At 41.5% G+C, this 15,263-nt stretch overlaps 1 protein-coding gene across 16 annotated transcripts in view; it reads right to left on the bottom strand.

Annotated features, from left to right (window-relative positions):
* Ttll5 (tubulin tyrosine ligase like 5) overlaps positions 1 to 15,263 on the bottom strand; it is a 225,771-nt gene that overhangs the window by 129,352 nt on the left and 81,156 nt on the right. For 10 of the 16 annotated variants that reach the window (XM_029484763.1, XM_029484762.1, XM_021178935.2 and 7 more), the window contains 4 exons: positions 11,149 to 11,211; positions 7,389 to 7,427; positions 2,173 to 2,330; positions 933 to 1,239 (listed from right to left, as the gene is read on the bottom strand). In XM_029484763.1, coding sequence (XP_029340623.1) covers positions 933 to 1,239; positions 2,173 to 2,330; positions 7,389 to 7,427; positions 11,149 to 11,211 — 567 coding nt within the window. Of the gene's footprint in view, positions 1 to 932; positions 1,240 to 2,172; positions 2,331 to 7,388; positions 7,428 to 11,148; positions 11,212 to 15,263 lie in introns of those variants that run through there. The other 6 variants (XM_021178938.2, XM_021178939.2, XM_029484768.1 and 3 more) reach the window with 4 other exon arrangements.

Here is a 15,263-nt window from a genome sequence, read left to right as displayed (position 1 = left end):
CATGTAGCTACTTAAAAGCCAATCAAAAACCAAACCCAGTTCCCCTAAAGCCTCTGCACTCTGCTGTTAGATTTAACAGCATCCATTTTAGGGAAGTCTAATTCCTTATCACACCTTCCTGAACGTCTTTCAGCCCCAGGCCGGCCAGGCTGGTGCCATCTCGGTGCCCTGAGTTTTGTTTCTCCTACAGTCGGGCAGGGCTGAGACACATGAGCTCACTGCAAAGCTCGCCTCTGCATGCACGCTCCAGTCTTAGTAACCTAACTCTCTACCAGCATGACATCACTGCAGCATCTTCACGGCATCCTTTGCTGCCTGGAATACCATGTTTGTTTACTGTCTGTCTTCCCAGCAGACTGTAGGCTCCCCACGCTTGCCTTGCTCCCTGCAGCACTGCTTTATTGCCTAGCATATCCTGGTACCGAGCAGCTAGCAGTATTTTCCTGATGGACTGAGAGGAACTGCTTGCTGCACAGCAGCATTTCTGGGCCACTTACTTCTACTTGCTCAGCACTCTCAACGCCAATCACTTCCCAAACCTTGGAAAATCTGCATCAGTTAAGGCTAGGTCAAAGATCATCTCTCACGAGATGCCTCTCTGGCCTTCTATGTCTGTGCCTTAAGACTGCCCTGTCCTCGTGCGATCAGAGTTCCAGCTCCTGAAGGATCTCACACACTAACCCTGAGCTGTTGAATTAGTCTTGGTCACTCACTATTCTTATTGAGACTAATGCCATCCAAGCATTTGCTGGGCCTGTGAAAACCTGGGTTCTTCTCCAAGCCTCTGTGTCTGTGACAATAGCAATGTTTAACCCATCATTACTTCTCAGGACTTCTGCTATTTCCAGAGGAAACTGTGAAGCCACTGACACAGAAACTGGTGTTCAGTACAGTTAGCTCTAACCACCTTGATGAAAGAGAAAGAAGCCTACCTTAGATTGCCATTGTCCTGGAGAATCTGCATCAAGTTGAATTTAGACTCTGGCTCCTGAGCCTCGATTTTGCAGCACGGTTCACCTTTATTAGTCCACTCGGCAACTTTCATTGCATTGTCTCTGGGCGAATTTTCTACTATAACAGTCAATGAAGGTGTGTACTTGGCTTGATTTTCTCCAAGAGACCCTGCAGACTCCTCCTGGGAAGCTTCCTGCTCTTCATCGTCATTGTCTAATCCAACTTCTTCCTCCTCTTCACTCTCTGTCTCGGTTTTAATATTCATTTCAGCTGGTTGGGTAATCACTAAATGCGAAGAATCACTAATGTTGCTGAAAAAAGGATTAAAGCGTCCTCTCTCCCAACACCTTCCTTTTATGTTTGAAGCTAAAAGCCCACGTCTAAGTCAAACCACCAAGAGGACACAGATTTAACCAACAGCTCACAAGTCTTTCATCTTACAGTCCTAATAACTTATTAATGGACACCATCAGAGATGAGCCTTCTCTTCATACCACATGGCGCTCTCAAGACTTAAGGCAATCCCTACCACAAACCGCCTTTGTCTAAGTACTCTCTCTGCTATGTCACGGGGCATTAAGAAAAAAACAAAAACAACAAAACAAAAACCTTCAAAGAGGTACAAAGAACAGAGAAATACCCTCTAAGTCTGTTTTTGCTGTCTTAAAACAGGAACTATGTATCTCCCATCAATGAGAGCCCAGACACTACTGAGCTGTCTGATATAGGTACTCTATAGCTCTACAGAGAAAGGACATGGGGATGGTATCACTCTATCAGTCAGTCAAAAATACATCTGCTATAATGTAGGAGATGATCTGGGAAAGAAGCTCCTTCATCTAAACACTCATGCCACCAGCAAGTTTCAAAGATGAGCTGAGCTACAGAACCCCCAAGCCCAGCAGCAGTGCTCCGAGCCCACTGATGTGGGTAATCATTATTTCTAAAGTTTCTAAGAGCTGTTTGATGGTGGAATGAAAGCAGGAGCCAAAACATGCACTTCATCTCAGATCGTCTTCGCTCCAAGTATGAGGGGATTAGACATTTCAAAATTTATAATTCTTTCAAAATTAAGTTTCAGAGCAGGGAAAGATTACCTAGAGCAAAGCTGCCCTCCTGTGATCAGTTCTGACTCATCAGGTATTAGGGAGGAAACTGGTTAACTGGCTCTGCCAGGACCCAGACTGTACAGTTTGTTGAATGCTCACTGGCAGGTACCTGGGTATTTTGGCCTCATTGCCCTCAATCTGCCACTCCGTCGTCTACGTTTTCGCACCTCCAGAGACAGTAGCTTCCTCTCATACAGAGCGGCATGCAGCTTGGCCTTGGAGTTCATGCTCTCCACCTTTAGCTCTGGTGCTCCTTCCGTGCTCACTCTGCAGAAATAGCACAAGAGCACACCTTCAGAAAGGACTCTGCCTAAAGTGTACATGCGGAATACACACCTGTAACCCTAGCACTCAGGACAGGAGGCAGGGAAATCTTAAGCTCAAAGGCATCTATAGCTGCACAAGATAGTAAAGTTCTCTTCTTTACTCCAAGACTGCCATGGGAACCCTCATGAACTCTAAAGCAGTTGGAGTTTCCAGGAAAATGGGAATAGTGTCCTCAACATTAAGACTTCATTAGTGGCTTTCCTGAATTTATTAAATGTTCTGAACAAAAAATATATGTGAAGACAACATTTCAATCCCTTTAAGCATCTTGGCTGTTACTTTACTACAGGGACTATAAAGTGTCATCCAAACCCTATACCTTCAGAAGGACTAAAAGATAGCAGTAATAGCTTAATAGTTGAGATATAAAATACATCTTGTTCACATTAAAGTTAGTCACAATCTTTGCATTAGTAGTTAAACATCCTTTTGAATGTATATAATACTTAATACATACAAATTTGACAGAGCTGGCAATAGAGAACAAATGATGAACTGAGAATTAGGGCAGTAACACAGAGGGGACTGTGACTCATAGGGAAATGTCACCAAAAAGCTACAGAGACTGTGAGGGTCTCCCCAGTCTAATGTTCCACAACCTGGGGATATGCCAAGGCTGCCGACCTTTTTTGGAACCTAACTAGCTCGACAAGGAGATGGGAGAATGGCAGAATCCCTTCAGGTGTTGAGTACAGTCAAGAATTAGAGTCAGAGGAACAGACATGAGCTGGCAGCAGACAGAAGACAAGGTCCAATCCCAGCAAGTTCTGAATGAGATGTGGGGTAGGGAAGGGGGCTGGTAATACCTATGCCAGGTCTGAGTAAGATAGGCCCAGACTAGGGATGTGGGGTCCACTCCAGACAAGGAGTGAACAAAGCACAGGGCCTCTACCTTCTGAGGCACCTCACCACCCTCTTTTGAGGCAAGATGTCACTATGATACTGAGCCTGACCTCAAACTTTTGGGCTCAAGTATTTCTCCTGCCCTAGCCTCCCAAAGTAGTTACAACTAAGAAATGTTCAAACTTATTTATCATACTCTCAAAGACTGAACCCCACAGAGCTCTGAAAGTAAGTATCTAGCCAATTAAATAATAAATAACTTAGACTGAAAAGCACCATTCAAGCCATCCATTTACAGATAATTGGCTATGGTCAAATGTGGTAACTATGACATCAAATGTGACATCAAATGTGACATCTTTCTAAGTCTTTCTAAGGAAACATCTTTCAAACCTTAACCTGGAACCAGATATGGTGGCACACGCCTTCAATCCCAGCACTTGAGGGACAGTGGCAGGCAGATCTCTGTGAGTTCAAGGACAGCCTGGTCTACAGAGTTCTAAGATAGCCAGGGCTATACACAGAAACCAAGTCTTGAAAAAAAAAAACCTAATTAATTAACCTGGTTTGAGATAGCTTAATATTTTAGGTCATCTTAACTGAATGGGTTGAGGTTGATATCTTAATAAAGCCCAGTGTTTATTTTCATGAGCTAATGTTTACTGCATAAAAAACCATAAAACATTATTTTCTGTGTCATGTCTACCAACAGCTTTTATATTTAGAACCATAAATGACCTCTAATGTTTCTGCAAGACAAGGATTCAAGTTAATTTTTAAAGTATTATTTCCAACTATGCCAGCCAAACTTGTTTAAAATAACTGCCTTTCCACTTGGGTCACACTGAAGTTTTTGTTCAAGATCAAGTGACCACAGATATAAGTCTATTTCTGGGCTATCTCTCCTGTTTCCACTATCTCTACTGGAGCATTAGAGGATTTAAGTCAAGGACTGTTTTATTTAAAATTACTTTGGATTTTCTAAGTCCTTTGCAATTCCAGAAGTCTGCCCTACCCCACTCCCCACCCCGAGACAGGATTTCTGTGTATCCTTGGCTGTCCTGGAACTCACTCTGTAGACCAGGCTGGTCACAAACTCATCGTAATCCGCCTGCCTCTGCCTCCCAAGGGCTGGGATTAAAGGTGTACGCCACCACTGCCTGGCCCCCTTTCTTCCTTCTTTCTTTTTTCCATAAGTTTTAAAAATTGCTTCATTTCTTAAAAATCTACTATATCAATGACTGAAACTATACTGGATCTCTACATTCATCTGAGAAAGATGGATATTTTAACCAATATTAAGTCCACCAGTCCAGGAATAAGGCATCCCTCTCCACAAACTTAGATTTTGTTAGTCTCAATCAATAATATTTAATACTTTTAGTGTGTAAGTATGAAATTTACTCCTGAGTACTTCATATTTTCACATTCTAAAGGCAATTCAAGTTTGTTTCCAATTATTTACTGTTGTCAATGTATTAAATCAGGATGATTTTAGCACATTGGCCTTGTGTCCCAGAATTTTACAAAGTACATGGATATGTTGTAATATTTTATGGATGTTCTGGGATAATGATCTTCCTTCTTCTTCTGTATGTGTGGTACATACAGTGTATATATGTATGCCTGCATGTGCAGGTGCATGTGCACATGTGTGCACCCAAAGGCCAGAAGAGCACACTCTGACCTCTAACTCTATGACTTGACTGTTTCCTTCGAGACAGGCTCTCCTTCTGACTATTGAGACCAAGAAACCTGGCGCTTACATTGTATGAAGTCTTTTATAACAAACCCAATATTCTGATAGATTCAAAGCCCTGCAAAATTTCTATTTCAGCTTTGTTCAGTCTGCATCAATGCTATCCTCAACAAGGAGTGTAGTCACTTTACCAAAGTTGTCAGAATAAGAGAATAACTTTAGCCAGGCATGGTGGCGCACGCCTTTAATCCCAGCACTTGGGAGGCAGAGGCAGGCGGATTTCTGAGTTCGAGGCCAGCCTGGTCTACAGAGTGAGTTCCAGGACAGCCAGGGCTGCTCAGAGAAACCCTGTCTCAGAAAAAAAAAAAGAAGAATAGTTACGTTTCCTTAATATCCCTCCACGGAATCCATTTGTGTCTATCGATCTGCACTCACATCACCCAACTCAATCTGAGCTGGCATGTGACGTCCCCTCTCTTCACTGTTTTCTTGCTTTCACTGCCTTGTACTTTTCTTACTTCCTCACTTCTGCTTCCTCTACTCTGCTTTGTGAATTTCTCAAGATGGACTCCAGATCTGCAACCTCAGTCCTCAGAGTCCTCTCTCCTTCTTTTCCTTCTTGCATGTTTTCTTCTTATTTTGAGACAAGGTCTTGCTATCTTCAAAGCCCAAGTCTGACTTTGAAGTCGTCAGTCTTTGCCTTAGCATCCAGAGCAGGACTCCAGGCATGTCCACCATGCCTATTTCTGTGCTTGGTCTGTAGTGTAAGAACTCACAACTACAAAGACCCTCAAGACACCACCCTAGCCAGAAAAATAACACATTTCATGTTTTATTGCTAATGATTTCAAAATACTTTCTAATCTCCTTTGTGCTGTCCTTCTTGATTCCTAGAGATTATTTAAAAATGTGCTGCTTTGCCGGGCGTGGTGGCGCACGCCTTTAATCCCAGCAGAGGCAGAGGCAGGCGGATTTCTGAGTTCAAGGCCAGCCTGGTCTACAGTGAGTTCCAGGGCACAGGGCTACACAGAGAAACACTGTCTCGAAAAACTTAAAAAAAAAAAAAAAAGTGCTGCTTCTTGCCCAAATATCAAGATTTTCCAAGTAGATGACTTTTCATTTCAATCCTTTTAAACCTATTAAGACTTGTTTCATACTCTAGCATATAATACTACAGCCCAGTTTTATATATTTAATCCTTTAGATCATCAAGATATTCATATGAATATTAATATTTAAAGACAGCTAGAAATTAAAGGTCAAAGCCCATTCATTTGAAACAATTCTTTTCTTTTTAGTTTTTAGAAACAGTTTCTATACTAGCCTAGTCTAGTCTAAAAAACGTGTAGCCGAGGCTGGCCATGAATTCACCACAGCCTCTCCCGTCCTAAGATTACACACACCAGCCTTTACACTCAGCTTTTAAACAGTCTTTATGTCTAAGTTTTTTTTTTTTTTTCTTTCTTTTCTCCAACTTCCCAACTGGTGGTAATATACCCAGGAAGTCTATTACCTGACCAAATGTTATAGAAAACTTCTGACTTTCATTTGAAAATAAGCTACATGAATTTATTTCAGTTTTCCCTTAAAAGGCAATCAGAATGACTTCCTTAAAAGAAAAGTTAGATTTATGCTTCAGAAAGCTTGTAGTAGATGATGGGTTGGTCCTGTGGGTAGAGGAACTTATTGTACAAGCCTGGCAACCCGACTTTGATTATGGGAACTCAGGTAGTAAAGGAGGAAGAAGAGAATCAACTCCGTAAATATTTTCCTTGCTACACATAAGTGCCATGGCACAAGTACCCACATGATCATGTATGGAGACACACAAACAGAAACTTAAGTTACTGGACGAGAAACTAAGTTTTAGTTGACTCATAAATGAAAACTAGCTAGATGCAAGGAGCTGTGCTGTCTTCCTTGTTAGACTGCTTTCTGTAGAGCACAGCACAAGACACAAGGAAACTGGGTAACTCTCAGGAACCTGCAGATGTGTGGAGGGAGACTCAAGCATTTCTGTGGCAGTTCAAGTCTTAAGTGTGGCAAAGCCATGTTGGTCTTTCCTCTGGTTATTTTTAGCTCTGCTGGATGAAAGCTCTCCATGTGCTGACTTCCAGCAGGTCCAGTCAGAGCCTTGCCCTACCACAGCCGCAGTGTAACCATGGAGATAGATAACATGCTGACAATTTGCAACTCTCACTATTACTCTAGGCTCTTTCACCCCACCAAACAAAAAGGTGATTATTATTGGTTAAAGTGATGTATATAGAGTTTAAAGTTAAATTTATACCTATTTTCTAATAGGTGGCTCCAGAATAATTTTCAATAGAAAGCATTTACATATTGCTGCTATTAGTGATGAGCCAAACTGAAAACAGTTATTTGAAACATCAGTCTGTGCATGGCTATACATCATGCAGATGGAAAGAATTTATTAACTTTGAAAAATTAGTTACCGTGCTCTTCCTGTCAGCAAGCTCCTTCTGGGGTTTCCTCTGCAGATGGAGAAGGATGGAGAAGGGTTAGACACTACCACCCATTCCTCACTCTAGAGTTCACACACAGGGCGCACACTTGTGAGAGACTCCACATCTAATTAGGGCCAACTGGACATCTTTTGGAGAAACAGGCACTCTCAGCAAAGTAACTACTGTGAGGTAGGAGGGTACATTTAAAAATGGGGAACAGGAAAAGAAACTGCAAATAAAAATGACAGCAGTGACTTAAGACTTGTCCGTCTATTTATAAGGCAAATTATAATTATTCCTCATGCCAACATGAAGAAGGCAGTTATTCCCCACTCCTGTGTCTTACACGCATGTGCGTGTGTAGATGAGTGGGAGATGAGACTTCTCTATTCTGCCCCTGGTCAGGGCTTGAGAGTTCTGCACTGGATTCTAAGGTCTAGATCAGACTATGGAGCTTTCTACTGTCACTGAACTATTCCAGAATAGAAAACCAAGTTCCATTCTCATGGAGTTCATCAAAAACAGATTTACCACAATTATGGAAAAAAAAACTGTTTAAAAACAAAAGATGTTCAAAAGCTAAATGCCAACTGTATCTGTTAAACAGGCTTTTGCTTTTTCCTTAAAAAACACTTCCTTCCCATTCAGTTTCTGCACTGAACACTTTGGCATATGTGGTTGTTCAACAGACTGACTTACACACCTTCCTGTATTTAGTGCAGCACAATTTTAATCACCATTATAAGGTTCATGTATCCCCCACAAGACACTGGACAACAATACTGGCCAGCATGAGGTCATCACTATTGGTCTTTCATTAGTTTGCATATTTACTAGCTAACCCTCATTTCATTAACTTGCTCAAATATTTTGTCATTTCAAAACTGTCATGATGACGGTGACAAACGGTATGTAATCTGTGATATTTTTTAAAAGGCAAAAGCAGTATAGATAACATTTATAGAAAAATCAAGTAAAAGAGTTAAATCTTTACGAGGATATCATGTTTTTCTTTTTCTATATCTTCCTGACCCTGTTAAAGTCCTGAGATGGGTGCGTCAGAAAATTCAACTTTTAGCCCACACAATGGTCATCTCCAGGACTCTGCAATCATGGCCTCTAAGTACAATCATATGGGCAGCTTTTAATAAGTACCTCCACTTCCCTCTAGGATGGAGATGGGTATAAATATCACTTACAAGATCCCCCTGGGTACGAATGTGCGGCCAATAGTTAAAACTATTGCCACACAATAGGATCCTGGGTTTGCCAGAGCTGCATGAGGGGATGGGAAGAGGTGGAGAAGGGATGGAAGATGGGTAAACAACCTACAAAAGCATGGGTGGAGAATCAGTTTGAAATAACAATTTAATGTGGTGGAGAAGAAATTCAGACTGAGAGTAGAAATTTAGTGGAAGATGTTGAAATTTAGAATTAACACAATTTGCTTTTTTATAAAAACGTATTTTTCTACCACATGCTAGGCTCTGAACACTGACAAAGATGAACACACAGGAAAGCTCCTATTCAGAGGGCTGGAGGTAAAGTGTGAGTCAGTAAACAGGAGCTTTGAACCCAGTCCGGGAATGCAAGCCTGACTGAAGGCTAAGAACCTGAGCTAGAGCTGTTTAGGTGTGAATGGAAGGCATCACAAGCAACAGGAGTTTGTGAGGATACAACAGTAGGAAACAAATGTGTCCTGATGGGGTCATGGTTAGCATGGCAATATGGAGACGAAGTTTTAAGAGGCTAGTAAGAGTAAATCATAAAAGCATTCCTTTGCTAAACAAGAAAATTTATGTTTTTTTAATAAAAAATTCTAGGAAGGTTACAAGCAAGAGTCACTAGCTGGAGCCTGCAGAAGTAATGCAGAAAGAGTAGCATTTTATCCATGTACATGAGGAAAGGGCACAATACTGGGCTTTATTGTTTTGCTGTTCTGAAGACCTGACAGATACAAAAACCTTGACAAAGCACTCAGGCTTTACTCTCACTCTAGTTCTTATGCAAAAATCTGGGGCTGCCTTCTAAGCAAATTCAAGGATCATCAAAAGCTATGTGTGTGGTTATTCAACACTATTTACCACAACTGAACAGATGCAGAGATCAAATCTAACATCCTATAATAATTTAAACTACAAAAAAATCTGGATATCTACTTTAAGACTCCCTTAGAAAAAGTATCCAAGGAGCTGAAGGGGTCTGCAACCCTATAGGTGGAACAACAATATGAACTAACCAGTACCCCCAGAGCTAGAGCTGCATATGTAGCAGAAGATGGCCTAGTTGGACATCAGTAGAAAGAGAGGCCCCTTGGTCTTGCAAACTTTATATGCCCCAGTACAGGGAATGCCAGGCCAAGAAGTGGGAGTGAGTGGTTAGGGGAGCAGGGCGGGGGAGGGGGGGTATAGGGGACTTTCGGGATAGCATTTGAAATGTAAATAAAGAAAATATCTAATAAAAAAAAAAGACTCCCTCAGAAAACAAGCCATATCCTTAGAGTAAAACAAATTTCTTTAAACAACCAAGGAGTTTCATGAAAATAATCAATTACTGAACTGTTGTACAATGTGGCTATGCTACACAGGCTACAAGCATCCTCGGGGCTATGGCACCCCAGTAACTGTGCCGCCTGGATCCCAGATTCTGCTAACACTGTTCCCAGCTCCCTGGGCACTGAGCTCACCAGCTGCCATCTCTGCCTGAGTTTACTTTGCCATTTATGGGCCCTCCACCTTTTCTGAAGTGGCAGCCCTTTTGTTCTTGAAAAACAGCATGATGCCATTTAAACTGTGCTAGGAGGGAGCACTCACTGCTCTCTGCTTCCTGACTGCAGATGCAGCAGAACCAACCAGCTGCACCACACTCCTGCCTCTGCGGCTCCCCGGACAGGTGAAATGGTCTCTCAAACTCTAAGCCAAAATAAACCCTATGTGCCTCAAGGGAGAGGGGAGGGGAGGGGGAAAGGGAGAGAGGGAGGGAAAGAGGGAAGGAAGGAGGAGGGGAAGGAGGGAGGAAAAAGGAGAAAGAGGGACAGGAGAAGGGAGGGAGGGAGGGACAGAAGGAAGAGAGAGAAGGAAGAAAAGAGGGAGGGGAAAGAGGGAGGAGAGAAGGGAGGAAGGGAAGGAGTTTTGAAAACGAAAACAGTATACAAAAAGGTGCTGAGTAAGGATCTTCTTTTAAAAAGAAGAGCTGGGCGATGGTGGCGCAAACCTTTAGTCCCAGCACTCAGGAGGCAGAGGCAGGCAGATTTCTGAGTTCGAGGCCAGCCTGGTCTTCAGAGTGAGTTCCAGGATAGCCAGGGCTACACAGAGAAACCCTGTCTCGAAAAAAATCAAACAAAACAAAAAAACAAAGCAAAAAAAAATAAAAATAAAAATAAAAAGAAGAATTAGAAGAATAAGAGAAAGAATAAGAAGAAGAAGGAGAAAGAGAAGGAAAAAGAGAGAGGAGAGGAAGAAGAGCAGGAGGAAGAGGAGGAGGAGGAGGAGAAGAAAGCAGCAGCAGCAGCAGCACTGGGCGTCTGGAAAGACTACTCAGAAGATTTTTATGACTTAATTTTGGGCTTTTACAAATATTACAAAATGCTGAGCACTGTTAGCATATGCTGGAAAATGAGCTACTATACTGGGATTTCTATCCCAGGCCCTGCATGAGACTTGAAGGAAGCCACTATCCTTCTTTTACATATGTTTTCTCTTATGCTTTGCGATCTAGTTCTAAATATTTAAGCTAAGCAAATTCCTACCTGTCCTGGAATAGGCGTGTTGCCAGCATGTAGTTCATAGAGGTTTTGTGTTCAAGGTAGGACCTGAAGGACAAAGCAAAAGACCAAATTATTTCTTAAGTTTCATTCAAGAGGGAAAATATAGAAATAAAACCACAAACCAAGCCAAAATCAACTGCTTACACACTGTTTCTAAAGTGCAAACTGAGGAGACAGATGCTCAAGTTAAAATGATCTATGATTAGAGTAAGAACAAGAGTAAACCACTCAAGTCCACCCTGCTGCAATAAACAAACAAAAACAAAGAAGACGATTTAACATAGCAAACAGAGTTTCTTACATTAATGAGAGGAGATATGCTACAGTCAAAACATCATAATGAAAGATTAAAAAACCACCACCACCACCACCACCACCACCACCAAGACATCTTATGCACAGATGAGACAACAACAGAAAGTGGAGAGAGAAAGCTGCACAAAGAAATGGGAGACTTTGGTCCAACTGTCCCAGAGTGGGAGGGAGGGAGCATCCAGTGCTTCCATGCTGTTTACGGTGGAGGGCAAACTTTCAGAAAATGGATAATTTTGGTCACTAATTAATTCATTCATGTTCTCCACACAGCTGATGAATGGTCATTCTGCAAGACCAGTCAGAAACATTTCCTAGGGGCTTTTCATCCCACATCTCCCACGGATCCTTAGCTTCTAAGTGGAAACCTTTCCAGCACAATGGCTGCTCATGTCCATGCCTCTGCACAAAGCCTTCCTTAATAGGATCACTGTGAGTCTACAAGTTTCCTTGTCTGACCTGCCTGCTCTTCTCCAGAGACATGTCACATGCTGTCTCTGAGAACACCTCTTCCAGAAAAGCTGCATGATGCAATGTATTCCTAGATACACACCCAGGAGACACATTCAAGAATGCCATGTCCACCAACAAAAGAATGTGAGATTAACAGCAGCTCCAGCCCACAGTTTACAGGGAAAGGGGATGATGAGGGAATGGGCTGCAGCTGTATGAATCCTGGTAAGGCAACACTTAACGAAAAGAACAAGATTATACAGAGCATACATTTCTGTCTGGAAAATGTTCAAAACCAACAAAACAAACAATTCTCTTTCTGCACAGGGCAGGATAACTGCTACAGACCCTGTTCCTTATCACAAACAGCCAGAGAAGTGTACAAGATATAGAAACAACTATTTTCCTACATTAAACAAATGGTGGTACAAAGGGTGATTCCTATTAGTGAAAAACAACAGAATTAACTCTTACAATTTCATTACCTTTCTCCCTACAGGCGATTTCTAGAGCATACATAAAGGGGGATTCAACTAGAGACCAACAGTGTCTAAAATGAAAAGCCTCGATCAGAGCTACAAAAAGCATGTACAATTTTCAGAGCAATATACTGAAGAGGAGCAGGCTATGCATGAGGGGAAAAAATTCCCAAAATAATGATAAGAGGTCCCTTGAGTTTTGGGGTACCTGCCAATCTGCTCGGGCAGAGGGTGAAAGTCCTCTGAGCTAAGGAAAAAGCAACTGTCAGAATAAAGAACAAGCAAGAAGAAAGCTAAAGGAGGGGACAGCCCTGTGCGCACAAAGAATAACACAAGCTGGGCGTGATGGAGCACACCTTTAATCCTAGCACTCTGCAGGCAGAGGCAGGAGCATCTATCAATCACTGTGAGTCTGAGGCCAGCCTAAACTATAGAAAAATTCCAGGACAGCCAGACCTACACAGAGAAACCATGTCTTAAAAAGCCAAAACAAAAACAAAAGAGGAATAAGCACACTCGGAGAAGAAGCAAAGATCTGATTTCTTAAGTACTGGAGAAAAGAGTGTCAATCTAGAATTCTACAACTTGTCAAAAAAAAAATCTTTTAAATGTTGAATCAAAAACATCTGGAGAGAGCCAGAAGTGCCAAGTTGTTACCATCAAAGCTGCACAGGATTCCTCAAATCCTGAAAGAAATTCTTCAGATACAAACTTGATGAATGCACAGTGAAGATTATGGAAAATGACAATGTATGTATAAACAGAAGATTTAAATTTCCTTACAATATAACCTACTCTTCCAACAAAGTAACAATGTAGTACTGTGAGATTACAGTAAAATATATACTAACAATAACACATGAAGGATGGAAAAGAAGTGTGGATGTAAAGACCCCATATTATACATGAAATAGTATAGTGTTTGAAGATTACATTGTGATAAATAAACTATATGCTCCCTGGAGAAATGGCAGAGAGGTAGGATAACTTATTAGCCAAAAGATGACATAAACGACATAAACAATACAAAATCCTTATGAAGTGGGTAGCTGCCTTTAGTTACTCCATGTATTTTGTCCTTTTGCTTGGCTTTACTGTCTTTACTTTACAGCAGCGTCATGTATGTACACTGTGGACTGCGCTTAGACTACTCTCTGCTACTCTCTTGTCCTCCGTCCTTTCCTCTTCCTAGCTAGCACGAATTTGTTTTTTTTTTATCTTTATGAATTTATTCTTTTTATTTTATGTGTGTTTTATTTATATGTATGTATGTCCACCACACACATGCTTCATGACCATGAAGGTCAAAGGAGGACACTAGATCCGCACCTCCAGCCCTACCTCAAGCTACAGATAGCTGTGAAGCACCATGTGGCACTCAAAGTGGAATATAAGAACAACAAGTGCTCTTAACTATAGAGACAGTTCTCCAGCTCCAAGTGACTTTTTAGAATGAGAATATCAATAAACCTTTAGCTAGAGTAAGGAAAAAACAAAGAAGATTAAAAAAAAAAAGATGAAGAAGAGGAAAAGGAAGAGGAGGAGGAAGAAGAGGAAGTGGCGGAGGGAGATGAGGAGGAAGAGGAGGAGGAGGAGGAAGAGGAAGGAGAAGAAGAAGAAGGAGAAGGAGAAGGAGAAGGAGAAGGAGAAGGAGAAGAAGAAGAAGAAGAAGAAGAAGAAGAAGAAGAAGAAGAAGAAGAAGAAGAAGNAGCAGCAGCAGCAGCAGCAGCAGCAGCAGCTGCTGCCGTGGCACTATATAAACTGGGTATAGATCTCAAACCTGTAATTCTAGCAATTAAGAGGTAGTAGTGGAAGGATCAGACCTTCAAGGTCATCCTTGGCTATATAGCAACTTTGAGGCCTATCTGAGATACATGAGTCCCTGTCTCAGAAGAAGGGGTGGGGGAGAATGCTGGAGCTAAAGAAATGGACCTACTGATAAGAGCACTTTTACAGAGAACCCCAGCTTGGTTCCTAGCACCTACATCAGGCAAGTTAAAATCATCTGTAACTCAAGCTCTAGGAGATCCAAAGCCGACTTTTCGCCTCTATAGGCACCCACATTCATATGTACATACCCACAGAGAGTCATACAAACAAACACATATGTTTCTTAATCTTAAAGATCATAAGACACTATTATAAACATTACATGCCAACAAACTGGGTGGTGTAAGGAAACGAGTAAGGCCCTATGCACATACCATTTATCAAGATTTAATTATAAACAAATAAAAATCAGAACAGATGAATAAAAAGTGGCAACAGTTAATCAGTAAAAAAAGGAGGAGGAGGAGCCTAGGGCCTGACTTCTTCACTTCTTCACATTAGTGTCTTCACTAATATCAAATCTCAAGCTATCCCCCTCCCCCCGGGGGAGAGAGAAACAGAGAGAGAGAGAGACAGAGAGAGAGACAGAGAGAGAGACAGAGAGAGACAGACAGAGACAGAGAGCGAAAACACAAGAGAATATTTCTAAACTCCTTCTACAAGGTCAGCATTATCCTAATGTCAAAACCAGACAAAGATACCATACAAAAAAAAAGAAAAAAAGAAAAAAGAAAAAAAGGAAAAGAAAGAGGGGGAGAGGTGGGGATGCAGACAGACAGACTTTTACTGTAAATGCTAAAATTCTTAACACACTGAATTAAAAAGACTATTCATCTTAATCAAGTAACACCCATCCCAAGGATACAGAGTGCTATGCTCCAAGTGAGCCAAAGAACAATGAAGATAAAAGATAAAATGAGCCAGCAAGGCTGCAGAAAAAGAGAAGGAACCTTCAGGTGCATTTGGAGGAATGTAAGCTACCATTATGGAAAGCAGCATGGACATTCCTCACAAATTAACAGT

The sequence above is a fragment of the Mus caroli genome, chromosome 12 (genome assembly GCF_900094665.2).
Source record: "Mus caroli chromosome 12, CAROLI_EIJ_v1.1, whole genome shotgun sequence".
NCBI lineage: Eukaryota > Metazoa > Chordata > Mammalia > Rodentia > Muridae > Mus > Mus caroli.
This window is presented reverse-complemented; position numbering and strand designations above follow the sequence as displayed.